The 21128-nt window shown below is 39.3% G+C and overlaps 1 protein-coding gene across 1 annotated transcript; it reads right to left on the bottom strand.

Moving 5' to 3' along the window:
- Positions 1 to 531: 531 nt before the first annotated feature.
- LOC139943656 (uncharacterized) lies at positions 532 to 11214 on the bottom strand. The gene is made up of 2 exons (XM_071940387.1): positions 10887 to 11214; positions 532 to 3625 (listed from the first exon to the last, which is right to left on the bottom strand). The coding sequence occupies exons 1-2, from the start codon at positions 11212 to 11214 to the stop codon at positions 3255 to 3257; spliced, it is 699 nt and encodes a 232-aa protein (XP_071796488.1). The 3' UTR covers positions 532 to 3254.
- Positions 11215 to 21128: the final 9914 nt, after the last annotated feature.

Genomic DNA, 21128 nt, shown 5'->3' with positions numbered 1-21128 from the left:
CCTTACAAACAAATATTCGCCATAAAAATTACCATAGCCGTTTAACGAGAGACATGTATTGTTCTCATGCGAACTTGTACTTTTATACAAATATCAAGGTTCAAATTGTGCATAAAAATTAAGCTGTGGCTATCTTTTAAAATTTGAACTACGATTCCAGTAATTAACTGCAAGAATCTTGAAGTATTAGTTTTCAACTCGGGCGGTGCAGGGACTAGAGGGTTAAAGAGGGAACCAAGGGCCAAGAGCCAATATTTGATGTGATCGATTATTGTGCTGGAGACCTTGACGTATACAATCAACCCATAAGTGGCATGCCGTCACGCAAGTAATATTGAACAGTTTATGAGATACAAACCAAAAAAGGACATCGACCCCAAACTAACGGAATGTTATTTACTTTTTTATCTGATAAATATATTTTTTATTAAATAAATAAATAAATAAATAAATAAATAAATAAATACAAATAATTATACAAACTGATAAATAGATAAACAAAATAATAATAGTACCACAAAACAGAAAATAAAATAATTTAATTTTTTTTTTTTTTTTAAAGCTGAACGATTATAGCATTAATTTTTATTCCTTTTACATTGTCTCTGCATTCATTTAGTGTTAGAGCACACGTTAGCCTAGCGTTTCATTTTGTTTCCTATAGCATGATAATTAATAGATACACAATACTTTATTTGCTACGTTTGGTTGGCAACATTCATTTTTGTTAGTCGCTGATATCGCATCAAGAATTACTGAAGACTAGAAATCTGCAACGCACAATCTTCTGGCTCAAAACAAATCAGATTCGTAGACTTGTTTTATCTTGTAACAAATTTTATGCAATTTTACCTTTTGGTCACACTGTGATAATGTCAACCAATAAATATGGCCTACTTTAGGCACGAAGCATTGTGTTGTATGAACTACGAAACGGATGGACCCATGTGAAACTGCACGTTTCAACACATAGGAGCTAATTATTTCCTCGAAACCAGATCCGATGCAAGGATGTATGCTATAGCCTTGAGATGTTGGCCTACATATTGACACACATACACAAAGGACCTTTCGGGGGGGGGGGGATAGGCAATTTCGGAGGAGGAAATGTGGAGGCACGTCCATCAGATTAGAGTGGCAGCTTCCTCGGCTCCATAAACACAAATCACTCAGATTTATCTTGGTTGTAATTAATATAGTCATAGATATTTGTAGTGTGACGTCACATATTGCAATAGACCGATACAGTAGGCTCCACCCACGCGACGCACGTAGAACACGTGGGGCTCTCCAATGCCTTTCTGCCATAGAGTTGTACAGAAAGCATAGAGTTATATATAACTCTATGCTTTCTGCACAACTCTGCTGCGCGCGCCAAGATACGCGCACGCATGTCGGACCTTATTTGTCGGACCTTATTTGTCGGACCTTCGTTGCTTTGTGATTGGTCAAGACGGAATGGGGCGGAGCTTAGTGGATCGGTCTATTAAAGGTACTGGACAATATTATTGGTAAATAGTTGTTACCATAAAAACGTACTTGGTATGTAACGAGCAAGGTAGAGCTGTTGGTAGTTTAAAACATTGTGAGAAACGGCCCCATCTGAATTTTTTAGAAATAGGTAATTTCTTACTCAACAAACAAAATACTTCAGGCCTGAAGCCTTTTATATGAGACATCTCAAAGCACACAAATTTGTGTAAAAGTTGTGTTTTTTTCTTTCTAGTTACGCGAGCAAAAACGTGAACGTGAACGTAGAAAAGGTTTTTGTAAAAATCTCACGATTTAAGCATACGTGAAGGTATACCATATCTCACGTCACGTTACGTGTAGACGTCATACGTAAGCATGAGATAAACCCAAAGTGGTGACGTCACCTACAGAAACCATTTTCAGATTCACGTTTTCGCTTGCGTAACGTGCAGCTAAACCTCCATAAATTAGAGCCGAGCAGACGGTGTCGCGTGTACTTGAACTCCCGTATTCATCACGTGAAAGTGCGCGATTGTGTTTCCGTTAGACGTCATGCGGGGAACCAATGGTTTTCCCTAAAGACTCTCGGATTTGCGCGAGATTTGCATGTTGTATCTGAGTTTGGCGTCTTTTTAAAACCATTATCTACAAAATATGGGATTCGAGGCATTCGGTGAGGTATCAATATTTGGTCTGCGGAAACACCAATGTGTGTTTCAACTTGCCAAGTGGACTCTGTTCTTTAGGAAACTGTCTTTTAGATAGTCTGTTACGACGGAGTACGTTTTCGGAATTCGGGAGACTTCTCAGTTCTGAAAAGAACTGCTTTGTTTATGGGCGGAACGGGTAGAGAATCGGATGGGACTACAACTTTAGCTTTTAGTGAATCTTCGTTAACTTCTTTACCGCGGCAGAGTTCTTATCTATACAAACAAGCATAGGCATATTCAGTGGCATTTCAGAAGAACTACGTTTGGAAAGTAATTAATGCAATAAAAACAATCGTTGTAAAATGCCCGACCTTGCGACCTTAGCGGACTCTTTCTCATTTAGCCTTCTAAGTAGTACTAATAAATCAGATGTTAACGAAGCTATACATAATAAACAAATGCAGGGAACGGTTTCGTCCAGCAATTTTTGAATCGCAAACGTTTGGACCGACCTTGCGCCCTAGCCTTAGCAGATTATTTCTCATTTTAGCCTTCGAGTTCGAGACTCAGATCAGGTCAATTAACAAAAACAAATAATTGCTGCAATCAACAACATGACACTTCCTGGTTGATTAACAATTTGCAAAAGCCAACTCTTAGTTTCTACAAAATGAGTAATAATGCTGAACAGAAAAGAAAAACAAATACTCAAATAATTTTTGGTTTGTCACTAACTTGAAGGCAGTAGAACACTAGTGGTAGTTACTAAAAATAATTGTTACCATAAAAACTTACTTGGTAAAGAGCAGTGGAGAGCTGTTGATAAGATGATAATTGTGGGAAACGGCTCCCTATGAAGTAGGTAGTTTTTGAGAAAGATATAAATTCTCACTAAAATAATAAAAGACTTCAGCTAAAGCCTTTTAATTATGCATCTAAAAGCACACAAAATAATGCAAAAAGGGCGTCTTTTTATTCATCACTCTTGCAAAGTCGATGACAAATTGAGCCCAAATTTTCAATGGTTTATTATTTATGCATGTTGAGATACACCAAGTGAGAATACTGGTCTTTGACAATTATCAAAAGTATACACTGCCTGATGTAAACGTCCAAACTCTACATTACTCTTCAACAGTCAACATTGTTCGGATAATCGCATCTATCTGTGACAGTGTTGAAGTAAAGACTATCAGCGCAGGGCATTGAGTGCATGACGTTATTTGAGCACTGATAGAACCTTCCACAGTCGTTGGGATCAGGGAAAAGTTTTCCGTTATCTTCACTATCACATGTTAGGCTGACGGTAACCGGTGCTCTTGCGGTTGAAGCAACAGTAGTGGTCGGTAGTGCAGAGTTGGTCGCCTGTTCAGTGGTGGCCTGTTTGGTTGTCGCCTGTTCGGTTGTCCCCTGTTCGGTTGTCGACGGTGCAGAACTGGTTGGTAGTTCAGACCCGACTGCCGCTTCGGTGGTTCGCAGTTCAAAGATATTTGCCTCTGTCGCTGTTTAAAAACAATAAAGAGACTTGTTCAAAATGGTAGGCCTATTGAACTCCATAAGAACAAACTTAATTCTTAAAAAGACACTGGGCACTATTGGTAATTATCAAAGAAGTAACGTAGTTTTCGAGAAAGAAGTAATTTTCCTCTGAAATATTTGAATTTGATTTCGAGACCTCAGAATTATATTTTGAGGTCCCGAAATCAAGCACATGAAAGCACACAACTTTGTGTGATAAGAGTGTTTTTTTTCCTTCCATATTATCTCGCAACTTCGACGAACAATTGAGCTCAAATATTCACAGGTTATTTATTGTATGCATATGTTGAGATACACCAAGTGAGAAGACTGGTCTTCGACAAATGCCAATAGTGTCCAGTGTCTTTAATTTTATTGTTCTTAACAATGTAGTTATGCAGGCCCAAATGGAAACCAGTTGTGTTTTACTGATTTGGCTCACCCGAGGTAAATAAAATAAATAAATAAATGAACAGATGCAATAAAGGTCGTCAAAAACGCGTTTTACTGTTGTTTCCTGTGCATTTGCCATGTGTTTTATGTTGACGTTTTATTTTTGCCATTTAGAATACAGTTTACATGACTTTCACCTCATAAAGTTTTCTAGTCGATATTTCATTTTTTCCTACAAAGTTTTTTTCAATTGCACTTTTTTTATATGTAACTATTTTCTTTACAATTTGTGTAAAGCGTTATAAAGCTTGTCTTTTATAAATGTGTGCGTTATGTAAACACTGTATTTTTATATTAATATAGGTTACAGAGGTAACAATGGTGGGCGGAGCTTACCGTGGGGGTTTACAAAGCCACCCATTAATTAAATGTTTACCCAATTCCTTGGAGATGCAAACTGACCTAGGTCGGTATAATAAAGGTCTATTCACAAACCCGCTCTTCCGAACCTGCCTTTCTTACCTTCTTGTTTGGCGCCAAAAAAATAGTTTAATATATTTAAGACATTATTTAGTTTCGTTACCACGCCACCAACAAGTTACCAGTTCAATGGGAAACCCTTTGTTTGCAAAACCGCCATTATTATAGAAATTCCTATGGGTGCGTTCGTTTAGCTTCCCTGGGTCGACCCCGGTGTGTGGCGTTTTTTTTTTTCAGGACGAGCGTGTGCAGATAATAACCCACGTTCGTCCTAGAAAAAAACCCGCCACACACCGGGGTCGACCCAGGAAAGCTAAACGAACGCACCCTATATAAGCTACTATACGTCACAGCCCGAATTCTTGCCACTTAAAGCCACTGGACACTATTGGTAATAATATTTGTCAAAGACCAGCATATGCATAATAAAACAAACCTGCGAAAATTTGAGCTCAATTGGTCATCGAAGTTGCGGGGTAATAATGAAAGAAAAATACTCTTAAGTCACATGCAGTTGAGTGCTTTCAGATGCTTGATTTCGAGACCTCAAATCTAAATCTGAGGTATCGAAATCAATTTCGTGGAAAATTCCTTCTTTCTCGAAAACTATGGCACTTTAGAGGGGGAGCCGTTTCTCACAACGTTTTATAATATCAACCTCTCCTCATTACTCATTACCAAGTAAGGTTTTATTTATGCTAATAATTATTTCGAGTAGTTACCAATAGTGTCCACTGCCTTTAAGGTATGACAAACTATGGAAAGCCTTATTAAATGCAAAACAAAAAACAAATTTGTTGGACACGAAACAATGCAACCAATTATGGAATAGGTATTTTGTTGAAATGAGAGTTTGCTGAAAATGTTTGATTTGGTTAAAACATCTGTTAATACGATCGACTGTGTTTTCAACATTCGGTCACCCATGCAATCAAACGGTTTGTAATCAACAATGGAAAGGTCTATACACAACATGCCCGAAATGTAGCTCATTGGGTGCGTTCGTTTAGCTTCCCTGGGTCGACCCCGTCGTGTGACGTTTTTTCTTTCCAGGACGAACGTGTGCAGATAATTACCCACGTTCGCCCTGGAAAAAACCCCGCCACACACCGGGGTCGACCCAGGGCAGCTAAACGAACGCACCCATTGTAGTGAACTGTTCCAGCGCACAACAACCTATACTACATTTTACGTCAGTTCCGTCACTTTTATTGTCATTAAAGGAACACGTTGCCTTGGATCGGTCGAGTTGGTCTTTGAAAAGCGTTTGTAACCGTTTTTATAAAATGCATAATGGGTAGAAAGATATTGTAAAAGTAGAATACAATGATCCACACAAACATGCCTCGAAATTGCACGGTTTTCCTTTTACCTCGTCGACTAACACGGTCGGCCATTTATGGGGGTCAAGTTTTTGACTCCCATAAATGGCCGACCGTGTTAGTTCGCACAGTAAAAAGAAAACCACGCAATTTCGAGGCAAACTTGTGTGGATCATTGTATTCTACTTTTAAAACATCTTTCCAACCATATGCATTGTGTAAAAAACCGGTTACAAACCCTTTTTATAGACCAACTCGTCCGATCCAAGGCAACGTGTTCCTTTAATGCAAAAGAAATGCGCTTGCATGGTCATGTATAGACAGAAGACACTCTGTTAAAGTTATGTTGTTTCTGACGTTGAACGTGCTACCTTACCGAAAAGCGTGCCGACCGCAATTATTTCTCTGCAATTTAGAATTGCCAACCATAACAATTTATAAGTTATTTTAAGGATTTTTTTTTCTGAATCGATTTTAAACATTCCCATTGAAAAGCACTACGACAGTGGCAATGTTAATGTACATAAATCAAATGGCACACGGGAGCAATGGCATGCTATGTTCCTTTAAAGGCAGTGGACACTATTGGTAATAACTCAAAATAATTATTAGCATAAAACCTTACTCGGGGACGAGTATTGGGGAGAGGTTGATGGTCTAAAAAATTGCAAGAAACGGCTCCCTCTGAAGTGCCATAGTTTTCGAGAAAGAAGTATTTTTCCACGAATTTGATTTCGAGACCTCAGATTTAGAACTTGAGGTCTCGAAATCAACCATCTAAACGCACACAACTTCGTGTGACAAGGGTGTTTTCTTCTTTCATTATTATCTCGCACCTTTGATGACCGATTGAGCTCAAATTTTCACAGGTTGGTTATTTTATGTCCATGTTGAGATACACCAACTATGAAGGCTAGTCTTTGACAATTACCAATAGTGTCCACTGCCTTTAAAAGTTCTGTATATTAATTTGAGCGGTGCAAAGAAATGGAAACAAAGCTTCAACAATAAACGACAGCTCGGTCAAGGTTAAAGGAACACATTGCCTTGGATCGGTCGAGTTGGTCTTTGAAAAGCGTTTGTAACAGTTTTTTATAAAATGCATATGGGTAGAAAGATGTTGTAAAAGTAGAATACAATGATCCACTCAAACATGCCTCAAAATTGCGTGGTTTTCCTTTTACCTCGTCGACTAACATGTCGGCCATTTATGGGGGTCAAAATTTTGACTCCCATGAATGGCCGACCGTGTTAGTTCGCACAGTAGAAGGAAAACCACGCAATTTCGAGGCAAACTTGTATGGACCATTGTATTCTACTTTTAAAACATCTTTCCAACCATATGCATTATATAAAAACCGGTTACAAACACTTTTGTTTTGACCAACTCGTCCGATCCAAGGCAACGTGTTCCTTTAATGAGACTTATGACACGCGGTTATTGTGTTGTTTTATATGGCATTCTATCAAAGGCACTGGACACTATTGGTAATTACTCACCGTAATGGTAAGCATAAGACTGGTGCTTAAAGGCACTGTACACTATTGGTAATTACTCACCGTAATGGTAAGCATAAGACTGGTGCTTAAAGGCACTGTACACTATTGGTAATTACTCACCGTAATGGTAAGGATAAGACTGGTGCTTAAAGGCACTGTACACTATTGGTAATTACTCACCGTAATGGTAAGCATAAGACTGGTGCTTAAAGGCACTGTACACTATTGGTAATTACTCACCGTAATTGTAAGCATAAGACTGGTGCTTAAAGGCACTGTACACTATTGGTAATTACTCATCGTAATGGTAAGCATAAGACTGGTGCTTAAAGGCACTGTTCACTATTGGTAATTACTCACCGTAATGGTAAGCATAAGACTGGTGCTTAAAGGCACTGTACACTATTGGTAATTACTCACCGTAATGGTAAGCATAAGACTGGTGCTTAAAGGCACTGTACACTATTGGTAATTACTCATCGTAATGGTAAGCATAAGACTGGTGCTTAAAGGCACTGTTCACTATTGGTAATTACTCACCGTAATGGTAAGCATAAGACTGGTGCTTAAAGGCACTGTACACTATTGGTAATTACTCACCGTAATGGTAAGCATAAGACTGGTGCTTAAAGGCACTGTACACTATTGGTAATTACTCACCGTAATGGTAAGCATAAGACTGGTGCTTAAAGGCACTGTACACTATTGGTAATTACTCACCGTAATGGTAAGCATAAGACTGGTGCTTAAAGGCACTGTACACTATTGGCAATTACTCACCGTAATGGTAAGCATAAGACTGGTGCTTAAAGGCACTGTACACTATTGGTAATTACTCACCGTAATGGTAAGCATAAGACTGGTGCTTAAAGGCACTGTACACTACTGGTAATTACTCACCGTAATGGTAAGCATAAGACTGGTGCTTAAAGGCACTGGACACTACTGGTCATTACTTACCGTGATGGTAAGCATAAGACTGGTGCTTAAAGGCACTGTACACTATTGGTAATTACTGAAGAAAATATTTGTCAGCATAAAAACGTAGTTGGGACACAAGCAATGGAGAGCCGTTGATAGTATGAGCCATTGTGTATTAAACGGCTCTCTCTGAAGTAACGTAGTTTTTGAGAAAGAGGTAATTTCTCACTCAAATAATAAAGTACTTCAGCATGTTTCATTATTCTCTTGCATCTTCGATGAACAGTTGAGCATAACTTTTAACAGGTTTGTTATTTTATGCATATTTTGGGTTACACATAGTGAGAATACTGGTTTTTGACAATTATCAAAGGTGTTCAAGTGCCTTTAAAATCTCCATAGGTTACAAGTTATAGAGCGCGGATGTGAAGAAACGAAATGAACAAAGCTTCAGCAATTAACGACAGGTCGGTCAAGGCTATAACTAAAAAATATTAATAATTAATAAAAACCACCCCGAGGCGCTTTACATCATAAAATATGCCAAAAGAGTAACACGAGACAATTTATTTTAAAGACATGCAAAGCTGTATTCTAAGTTAAAGGCACTGTACACGTTTGGTAATTGTCAAAGACCAGTCTTCTCACTTGGTGTAGCCCATCATAAGCATAAAATAACAAGCCTGTGAAAATTTGGGCTCAATTGGTTATCGAACTTGCGAGAAAATGATGAGAGAAAAAAAACCTTGTTGGATGAACTTGTGTGCTTTCAGATAAGAATAAAAGACTTCTAGCTAGAAGTCTTTTATTATTTCAGTGAGAAATTACCCATTTCTCAAAAACTGCAATACTTCTGAGGGAGTCGTTTCCACAATATGTTGTACTATCAACAGCTCTCCAATGCTCGTTACCAAGCGTTAATACTTGTTGTGAGTAATTACCAAACGTGTACATTTACAAGTTCTTATAAAAAGATGAGACTCATGACACTCTAAACAAAATAGTGTTCAAAGAGTGAATGTAACACAGAACTGTGTTTAAACGCTTCATACGCCGAAAGGACCTGAGAACAAAAGATGTCCACACAGTCTGGGGACTTGAAACACTATGTGGACATACATACGTACATACTTCAAATGAAGGAGTGTCCACAGAGTGAATGCAAAATAGAGATGTGCTAAAGACAGTGGACACTGGTAAGTGTCAACGACCAGTCTTCTCACTTGGTGTATATCAACTTATGCATCAAATAACAAACCTGTGAAAATTTGAGCTCAATTGGTCGTCAAGTTGCGAGAAAGAAAAAACACCCTTGTCACACAAAGTTGTGTGCTTTCAGATGCTTGATTTCGATACCTCAAAATCTAATTCTGAGGTCTCGAAGTCAAATTCGTTGGAAATTACTTCTTTCTCGAAAACTACGTTACTTCAGAGGGGGCCGTTTCTCACAATGTTTTATACCATGGAGGTACCTCCATGTTTATACTATCAACAGCTCCCCATTACTCGTTACTATAGTAAGGTTTTATGCTTTAAATCATTACCAAAAGTGTCCACTGCTTTTAAATTTAAATCGAGCTCTTCAGAAAGACAATGACAATTTTAAAACCACAACTTGTTAAAAGAACACCCCGGCACTTTACAAACCAAATTACCACAGTGTAAGTGTAAGGACTCGGCAACGAAATGGCATTGGTGAGGGGCATAAACATCTAACCCAGGCCTGGAGTCCCATGAAGGCCACAAAGGCCATAGCTCTTAGTCTTGTCATTATTGCCCCCTTCAAAATTTTCCCATATAGACCGTGATTTTCCCAAGGAAGCGCCCTTCGCAAAATGAAAATGGCCCTGCCCTCAAAGATACCATTCCAGGCGTGGATTTCAGAGAGAGTTTAGCTAAGTCTTATCTCGAGTTGAAAGAACAAGTTTCTCTTCCTAACTTAGGACTATGTCTTAAGTTTTTATTAACTCCTAGGACTAGTCCTAAAGTCAGGGCTATTTGTGAAATCGACCCCTGATGTAGTCTTGGTGCGTTTCTTGTTTTCTTTTCACGCACACCGCGGACAATTCACCAACAGCGCCCGTACCGACTCACTTGACTTAGTCCACACACCGCCACGGAGTTTCTCTTGCACCAAGACTACCCCTGATGTGGCTGTTTTGTAAACATCATAACGTGATATCGCGAGTTGCGCACCATGGAGCCTATGGTATCCCTGGCAATGTTAACAATGTTCCATTTCATGGCAATTAGAAATAATTATTTGATTAATTACTTTTTACATAATTATGTTAATTGTATTCTGACTCATGTTTTTGCCATGCCACATCAATTACTCTCTAAATGTAAAAAAGTGAAAAACACCACTCTTTACATTTCGAGTTGTCCCTTAAATGGCTCTTTAAAAAGACTGATGATTATTTCACTCTTTTAGAAGGGCTTCACTCCAGGACAGAGTGAAAAATCACTCAAAAAAGATGTAAGCTTCAATCTAAAAGAGTGGAAGACCACTCGCACAAGAGTTGTCCCTCATGGCTCTTCAAAGAGTGCTTGTTCACTCTTTTGTATCCAGAGAGTATACTTTCCCTATTTCATAGTTATCAAGTCTTAGAAATAGCATTGATCTTACCTGAACATTTCTCGTAATACGAGCATCCCTCTGCACTTTCCAAGTTCTTTAAATCACTTAAGACCGCAGCATTCAGCTCACACATCTTCTCAGCGCTGCAGTAGTTGAACGAGCGGCAAGCCAGGCCGTCTCGGCTGCAGAGTGCCGCACACTGCATCCGTCTGCCGGTCGGTATTCGACGGTAGACATGCCCGATGAAAACCACGTTTTTGTAGCCCCTGTTGAAAAAGTCAGAGTCTTTTACCTGTTCCAGTGCATTGACAGTCTTACAATTTAGATAAAATGGTGATAAGATCCAGAGGACTAAGAAACAAGCGAAGACGGCCATGCTTTGCTGTGGCCACCAAACGCTACAGTGTGCATCAAGTCATCAGGCCGACCAGAAAATGCTTCGAGAAGTTCTCCTTGCAGTGGTGACCTGCGAAAATGTCAACCGCCAATTATGCACAAAAGAGGACACACGTCAGAGTCCTTTACATGTTCCAGTGCATTGACAGACTTACAGTTTAAGTTTTTTTCCAGAGGAATGAAATAATAAGCAAAGGCGGTCGTGCTATGTTGTCAAGTGAAGCCGACAAGACAATGTGCTACAAGAAGTTGTTCGTGCTCGCAGCGGAGGTCGTAAGGCAATGCGAAATGCTAATCACCAAATTCACAAAACGAATACGCCATGCCCTTGGAACACTGTCATTGAGAACTTCAGAACGTCAGCAACACGTTATTTTAAATAATGAAACAAAAAAAACTGAGCTAATTTTCTTAAAGGGATGCTGCAGTTAATTTTGCTGTCATTTATTTCTGATATATGTATTGAACATCAATAAAATGTGTTTTGTTTATTCCCGACATATCTTACTTGCAAATGGAGGCTCCCTTTTAGGGGCGGGGTGGGTTCCCCTAATCTCTTGAAAACCATTTTTAAAATACTTGCGCATTTAATAAAAAATAGAAAAAAATATTTCAGGTTTAAAACGTCATGTATAATCATTTAAATGAAGAAAAAAAACTACAGCAACCCTTTAACATTAGTAATATTTCCACCAATGTTTTGTTTGTTTTATTTTAACTAAGCCCCTTCGAAATTAAAAGATAAAATTGAACACTGAAATTGTCAACAATGCTATAAACAGTGCAAAATTTCATTGAACGGTTGCGGTCGAGTTTGACTTGTGTCTTCCCCCTCCAAAATATAGAGCCCGTACATTCTTTTCAGGACCAACACGCCTCAAAAGAAATACAATACAAAAGGTGACACCTCAAACCCATCTTAGTAATACTTAGTAATACCATGCAAAGTTTCAAATCTTATACTTAATAATAACAGACAGCAAAGTTATAATATTTTTTTATTTGTGCAGCCATCTTGAATTTCTCCTATTTAGATCAATGTTACCAAACCGAGGCTGGAAGAACAAAATAGTCTGACTGATTTCTAATTGCAAAATGATTACATTCATTATTGTTATTTGATACGAGGAACGTGACCAAGATGGAGGCAGCGTGATAAAGGTCTTATTTAAAGGCAGTGGACACTATTGGTAATTACTCAAAATAATTAAATAATTATCATCATAAAACCTTTCTTGATTACGAGTAATGTGGAGAGGTTGATAGTATAAAACATTGTGAGAAACGGCTCCCTCTAAAGTGACGTAGTTTTCGAGAAAGAAGTAATTTTCCATGAATTTGATTTCGGAATTTGAGGTCTCGAAATCAAGCATATGAAAGCACACAACTCCGTGTGGCACTGGTGTTTTTTCTTTCATTATTATCTCGCGATTTCGACGACCGATTGAGCTCAATTTTTCACAGGTTTGTTATTTTATGCATATGTTGAGAAACACCAACTGCGAAGGTTAGTCTTTGACAATTACCAATAGTGTCCAGTGTCTTTAAACACTGACTCTGTTTTTGATTTGACAGTGTGTGTCACAATGTAAAACTCTGGGGTTCGTGTGCGTTGGCGTTGGGTGTCCATGGCCAAGCTATTCAGAATTCAAAAGCCGGTTAAATACACTGGACACCTTTGGTAATAGTCAAAGAACAGTATTCCCACTTGGTGTATCCAAACATAAATATGTATAAAATAACAAACCTGTGAAAAGTTTGGCTCAATTGGTCAACGAATTTGCAAGAGAATAGTTAATGAAAAAAACACCATTGTCGCACAAATTTGTGTGCTTTCAGATGCCCAATAAAAGGCTTCAGTTGACGCCTTTTACTATTGAGTGAGAAATTACATCTTTTTCAAGAACTATCTGTTACTTCAGAGGGGCCGTTTCTCACAATGTTTTATATCATCAACAGCTCTCCACTGCTCGTAAGTTTATTACGCTAAAATTTTTCTTTAAATTACCAACAGTGACCAGTGCCTTTAAACACCAGTCAAACACGCATTATGTTTGGTATTGATTATTCCCTGCAGGTTTTAGCAATGGGCATCACAAAGAAAACACACCCTGCCACTCACAGTACGGACCTGTCAAAATGTTATAATATCTGGCAGGCTATAAGAACATATCCTAATGAAATGATGACGCCAGGTAAGACGTGGGGCTGATTTCACAAAGAGTTAATAATTGATTCTAAAGATTATGTGTCAATCATAATACCCTTGCATTTTGACGCCGCGCTCAAAAATGGTACTTGGTTCTTGATAGATTTTCCTCCTGAAACTTTCACGGCTTCGGCTGTGGATTCGGCTTCAGGCTTCGTTCTCTCGTCTGAAGCCCTGGCCGAGCATGCTACGCAAAGAACGCGCAATTGTTAAAATCAACGGCCGGGCCAAGCTAGCCTGAGCCGAATCTGGAGCCGAAAGGCTCTATGTCTGTGGATAAAGTCTATCACGTAGACCAAAAAGCGCCCTCTTGGGGCTTGGTCAAAGGAGGCAAATAATATCTGTGCGTGGAAACGTGCGCGGTACCGCGGCGTCCCTGCGCGTTTATATAGGTGATAACGATAGTGACTAGCGGGATGCCGCGCTTCGCGCGGCACCCCGCTAGGATATAAAAATCCTTTACACAAATATTTCGAAATGTAGGTGAGGGTGTTATACGCCTCTCTCAATATTTATGCATGGCGTCATAATTCTAACCCAAAATGAAGCTATTTCGCACGTCCACCACTACTTGCAGTGGCTGCGCCCACCTTGTTTTGGGTTAGACGACGTGCCTAATGCATCTAGAAACTATAAGGCTCCCCCGTGAGCCTTATAGGGGTCTAATATGTTGGGCCTCCCTAACGTTACACGTTTTTCAAATCAGCGTTGATAGGTGAAACTGACCGTTAGCCAGCAATAACTAAAGTTTCTTTTGTACTACACCACCAAAACTTTCTCCACACACTCAATATACATTCATAATGCTTGATTTCCTTTTTAAAAAACTTCGTCAAAAATGACATTTTTACGTCCCACGATACATGGCGTTGCTACAGCACTATAAGTAAAGCGAGTTTTTGGAACATGCTGTGTGCCACAAATCTAATTTATCTACTGTTTTTTTTTCTTTTTTTTTCGGGGGGGGGGGCGGGGGCGGTAAGAGCGTATGCCTCTTTTTAGTTTATTTTCATCTGAATTGGTCTTGTAAACTTTCTGGTCAATAGGCTGCATGTATAACGGGAGCACTTAACGTGAACGTCAAAAAAGTGTTTTGCAGGCAGAGATGCCAAGTCCAGAGGCCAGCTATGTGTGAGATTTTTCAAAGCTCAACCCCCATCCCCCCGGAAAAAAAAAATTGCCAGTTTAAGAAGGCCTTTTTAAATCGCCGCCCAACTTTTTTTTTTATCAATAAATAAAACAATGTGAATGTGGACAAAAAGTGTTTCAAAATGCATCAAAAACCTCCTCAGAATAATTAAAACTCACTTGAGGTACACAGGAGATGTTGATGGTTAATGTGGAGGTTCGATTGTGTCAGATTATATCCTTCCAAACTTGAAAAAAATAGACTAAAAATGATGTCCAAAATCAATCGCTCACTTCTTCTGCCTGTTGTGTCTTCGCTAGGGGAGCGCATTTCAACGAATTTGCTAAAAGAATCGGAACAAACTTGTGCGCAATAAGCGTTTTGCGCTCTGCCGAATTGTAGCTGAACCTACTGGATGAGCAAAAGCGTGCGCAATCTGCAAATTTGCGCTCTGTTTGTATAAATTTTGTACAAAAAATGTCGTTAATTTATTTTTCCCCGATCTCGCCCCAATAATGGTTGATGTGCGTGTGAGCGTGAGGCAGAGCCCAAATGCGTGAGTCTCACTCCTAATGCGTGAGACTTGGGAGGTCTGTTTTTTTTTTTTTTTTTTTTTTTGTCACTTTGGGCTTATTGCATCTCGCGAAATTTGAACGACAAACGACACAATTTCTGACCGCGTTCATGTTCACGCTGCTCTAGGAACAAACCTCCATACATCCCATATCTCTGGAACCCTATATCGTACAAACTAAATAAAAACGATAAACTCGTCCCCACTCCATTTTCTCTAACTTATTTCACTTTCAGAAAGCATGTCAAGTCATGTTTAAGGTTTGTTACGTCCAGTTTGGGTCAATAGACAAACTCCTAAAAATGTACCCCATTCAGCCGCACGAGGTCTCTTTTGTTAATATTATCTCCATGAGTAACCAACCCGACGGGCCGATGGCTAAATTAGGCTTCAAAATGGATTTGGCAAAATGTACATTCTGAGACCTGACCGACACACTGCTCTAACCAATTTTGTGAATGGACTTATTCAAAAGGAAACTTAATGTCGTTTTGCTTAACAACTTTGACCAAATGCAAAGCAAAGTTCTTTTTTTACAGCTTCAAAACATGCCTTTGACGTACGTGTATAAGTTTCACCATAGAGTAAGGAATGGTTTCACAATTCTACCTCTATGGTTAAACTCTGAAACTGCAACATTATACCTCCATTAACAGACCGTATTCTAAAACGGTATTCATGTACCCATTTGAGTTTACTGGCAAAAGGTCCAAGGTCGCCACCCACTGTCAACCTAAAGTGGTCCCACGGCGACCTTCTTCACCAAGCAACAGGTGGCCTGTCTCAAACCAGACAACACACCACTCACAATACACTGACCAGAATGGCTCTTTGTGTAAGGCCCCCCCTCCAACCCCAAAATGTTATTAATTGTAAAGTTCCCTTAGACACCTTCCAACCTATAGCCGGCCCTACCCCATGTTTCCAAATTATTAAGCTTCCGTTTGATCCCAACCTTGTTCATCATGATAATTCTCACGCCGTTTGGAAGTGAATGCTTTTTTATAAATATTATCCATTTAATCTTTTCAACAAATGAGTCACCCGCAGAAGGATTTCTAGGAAGTCTGATAACAACGTCGACCAGTGGTTGACACATGGTCGCCTGCGAAACATCAATCTACGATACTTCATCCATTCAATGCAAATTCGGTCAAATTCGTGAGATTGTTTCGGGTTTGTCCTGGCACCCAGCCTCTTCGACCCTTTCGACCCTGCGCGACAATGAATGAACCAATCCGGAGAACCATGCTTAGTACAACACGAAAGTAACCTGACCAAAAAGGGCGGATCGAATGGCGGGTGGGCGGACAAGGGGCAATGAATGAACCAATCCGGAGCACCATCTGCGAAACACTGTCCAATGAGTCACCTGTCAGAAAGATTTCTAGGAAGTCTGGTAACAACATCGACCAGTGGTTGACGCACGGTCGCCGCCCAAACTTCCTCCAATCACATGACTTGTAAGTGCGAGTTTGGATCCGGGTTTTGCAGACTTGCAACCCGACGTCTGAAACCACACAAACGTATTGAATTCCACACAAACAACCGTGTTGGATTCCACAAGGATGCCATACCACTGGACCTTCTAATTTTCAATCCAAGATGGCGCAGGTTACGCTTTTAATAGTATAGATAATCGTTTTGTGAGCTCGGTCCATCATTGATACCACGTGTAGGTTTAGCGTATTACCATTGCAAACATTTCGGAAAACCGTGGCTACTCGTGTGCGTGCGTACTATAGGCTAGTGAAGGAAACGAGAGTCGCACTTAAATATAACAGGTCACTTTGTGACCTTTTCGCTGCACCAAGATATAGGTCTTGTACCAGTCTGGTGCGAGATTCTGACCCTCATCAAGCCCATGTTAACCAATAATGGCTCAAACCATTGTTGGCCACATGCAACGGCATGTATATTTTGTAAGTATGTAGGTATTAGTACTACCCTTTTCAGAACCATGTAATCTGCAAAAAGAGATTTGAAAAGGGAACTTAACGATGATCAAGTCTTGAAGTTTGGCAAAGTTTGAAGGTTTGATTTTGGCAAAGTAATGCTGATTTATTGGCAAAATTATCAGAAGAAAGATACAACGAAAGTCACATTACAGTTTTGGTTTAGAGTAAATTCTTAAGAGATAAATAAAATCACCTGCCACGCTTGAAATACTTAATTCCTTTCCAAGTTTCACGTTACGCCAAATTAGGTGTACAGAAAACATTTAGTCTGTTGAACTGCTCGATTTAGTCCTATATTTTGTACATTTATATAAAACTCAAAAGGTGTTTGCGTTTTTAAAATATCGCCGAAATTCCAGAGCGAATTTTGTCAACGCAGGATAATAATCCGTTAAAGGACTGCACTGAGATGAGAGTAACGTCCCGCAGATTCATTTGGGACATAAAACGTATTAATTACACATTAGTTTCACCAAATATAACTTTGACGTGAAATGTTTCTTAAAATGCTTTATTCTATCGAAAGCTGTTGTAGGCTTCAAACCAAAATGTTAAGTGCCACTTTTTATTTATTTTAATAATTACAAAAAGTATACTTTTAGTTGTCTTGAATGAAAAGGAAAACAATGCAAGCGGTTTATCAGACAGAGTCGTGTTAAAGGCAGTGGACACTTGGTAATTGTCAAAGACTAGTTTTCACAGTTGGCGTATCTCAACATATGCATAAAATAACAAACCTGTGAAATTTGAGCTCAATCGGGCATCGAACTTGCGAGATAACAATGAAAGAAAAAAACACCCTTGTCACACGAAGTTGTGTGCGTTTAGATGGATGATTTCGAGACTTCAAGTTCTAAATCTGAGGTCTCGAAATCAAATTCATGGAAAATTACTTCTTTCTCGAAAACTATGGCACTTCAGAGGGAGCTGTTTCTCACAATGTTTTATACCATCAACATCTCCCCATTACCCGTCACCAAGAAAGGTTTTATGCTAATAATTATTTTGAGTAATTACCAATAGTGCCTTTAAAAAACACTGGTGGGTTTTAAAAACTTGAAAAACTGGTTAAACCTTTTACATACACTATGTAGAGATGCAAGTATGAAACAACATGTAACCTTCTAGTGACATTATAAATGTTAATTGCACATCGCGCTTGTGTTTTAACGCCAATAGGCCCAATTTCATATAGCTGCTTAGGCAGAAAACATAGCCTTAAAAATGTCTGCTTAGCAGATGTATACAAGGAACCAGTCACAAACTGTACACCAATCATGGTATATTGGCTGAAAACTCTTTTCCCGTCAGCAGAATTGTTTGGTGCTTAGTAAATGTTGGTGCTTAGAAGCAGCTCTATGAAATTGTACCTTGCATGGTTGGCAAAACGTCTTTCTCTATCTGGTGTTTGATGGTAGCAGGGCCCAATTTCATAAAGCCTGTAAGCACAAAAAAATTGCTCAGCATGAAATTTCTTCCTTGATAAAAACAGGATTACCAACCAAATTTCCTTTTATTGCATATTGCTTGATACTGGTATTCAGCTGTTGCTTGCTTATCCTCAAAATCACGTGGCAAATTGGTTGGTAATCCTGTTTTTATCAAGGAAGAAATTTTATGCTAAGCAAATTTTCGTGCTTACAGGCTTTATGAAATTGGGCCCCGGACGTTTGTGAATGTACTTAACAATTAAATTGAAAATGCATAGCACTTACATAAAAAAGTTACTTGAAGCTATTAATAAAATAGGCATATTATATATTGAAAGCACAAAAAAAGAAAGCATTGATATCTGTACAGTAACGCATAAAAGTAAAGAGTGACTTTCGCCAATTCTGAAAATCGGGTAGAGAACACATAGCCTATAACTCTTGGTTTATGAAAACATGTTATGCTACCGTTAAAGGCAGTGGACACTATTGGTAAGTGTCAAAGACTAGCCTTCACAGTTGGTATATCTCAACATATGCACAAAATGACAAACCTGTGAAAAGTTGAGATCAATCGGTCATCGAACTTGCGAGATAATAATGAAAGAAAAATACACCCTTGTCACACGAAGTTGTGTGCGTTTAGAAGGTTGATTTCGAGACCTCAAGTTCTAAATCTGAGGTCTCGAAATCAAATTCGTGGAAAAATACTTCTTTCTCGAAAACTATGGCACTTCAGAGGGAGCCGTTTCTCACAAGGCTTTATACTACCAACCTCTCCCCATTACTCGTTAACAAGTAAGGTTTTGTGCTAATAATTATTTTTAGTAATTACCAATAGTGTCCACTGCCTTTAATCCTGCTCAAAAGATAACTCTCTATAAACCCTAAACTTGATTTAAATTTAATTTGAGAAAATATAATTAGTTGTTGCAAACTGCTATACCAACCCAAAGGTCATTATGGTATAAATGTAAAACAAAAGTTAAAGACACTGGACACTATTGGTAATTGTCAAAGACCAGCCTTCTCACTTGGTGTATCTCAACATATTGTTACGAACCTCACATTGATCCCTGTGCCTTACTAGCGCCCTCTTTTGACCCAATAACTTGTCAATGTATTGACTTGAGATCAATGTTCGATTCGATATCATCTAGAATTGCTTAGCTCTTACTTCCACCTACGTGACAAGGACTCTCTGTCCAGTCAGCACATTTTGATGTCGGACCCTGGATCGTCTTAGGGCCAGCGCTTCTCCCACTCATGCATATTCAGTGAAAGCTTTGTTTGCAACCTAGTAAACCACTCCCTCCGCACACGACGCAGAACTTTGTGCTTGATCAATTGCCTGTGTACAAGAAGCAATGCCATAATGACGTGCGTAATGATAGCGCACGAACCCTAATGTATGGTGGCCCCGAAGGGACATCGCATAACGCAAACGTGTGCGCACACGTATGCAATGTCGTGAAACAAATCGCGAATATATGCGCACACGTATACAATATCGTGAAACAATTCGCGAATATGTGCGCACACGTATGCAATGTCGTGAAACAATTTGCGAATATGTGCGCACACGTATGCAATGTCGTGAAACAAATCGCGAATATGTGCGCACACGTATGCAATCTCGTGAACCAAATCGTGAATATGTGCGCACACGTATGCAATTTCGTGAACCAAATCGTGAATATGTGCGCACACGAGTGCGATTTGTTTTGCAATGTCGTGAATTTTATTGCATACCATGTTGCATACCATTAGGATGATGTCATAGTTGTGGATAATTTGTTACCGATCTAGGGAGTACTGTGGCGCTACAGCAGGCTCCCTCTGTAAAGCATGTGTATACCCAGGAACTTGGCACCAGGCCAAGGACGACCACACGCCTCGCTTGCCTCACAACAAAGACTACTGCTGCAATGACTACCGCTTATCTCACTGTTGGAAAGAAACCCCCCAGATCATTAGACATTTTATTCAAAGGTATGCAACATGGTATGCAATAAAATTCACGACATCGCAAATAATATTCGCAGACGTGTGCGCACATATTCGCGAATTGTTTCACGACATTGCATACGTGTGCGCACATATTCGCGAATTGTTTCACGACATTGCATACGTGTGCGCACATATTTGCGAATTGTTTCACGACATTGCATACGTGTGCGCACATATTCGCGAATTGTTTCACGACATTGCATTCGTGTGCGCACATATTTGCGAATTGTTTCACGACATTGCATACGTATGCGCACACGTTTGCGATATGCGATGTCCCTTCAGGGCCACCATACTAATGCCATAACTCGATGTATACTCCGAGTAAATGTTCCAACCACATTCCAGATATTATGTTCCAGATATTAGTACTCCATAGACCCAGTACCTCAGTTCTCATTTTTATGATTAGTGGCTTATAAACCGAATATTAACACTAGTGGCATTATTGCGCTACCACATCACATGTTGTAATGTCATAAGTGATTCAGCTGTGAATAAATTACCAGTTCATGTTGTCAGTAAAGTCAGACTCTTGCAACTTTATTATTGTCTTCCTCGTATGTGATAGGCCAGCACACTCG

Source organism: Asterias amurensis, chromosome 11 (genome assembly GCF_032118995.1).
Source record: "Asterias amurensis chromosome 11, ASM3211899v1".
Classification (NCBI taxonomy): Eukaryota; Metazoa; Echinodermata; class Asteroidea; order Forcipulatida; family Asteriidae; genus Asterias; species Asterias amurensis.
Note: the sequence above shows the minus strand (reverse complement) of the source record. Positions and strands in the feature narration are given on the sequence as shown.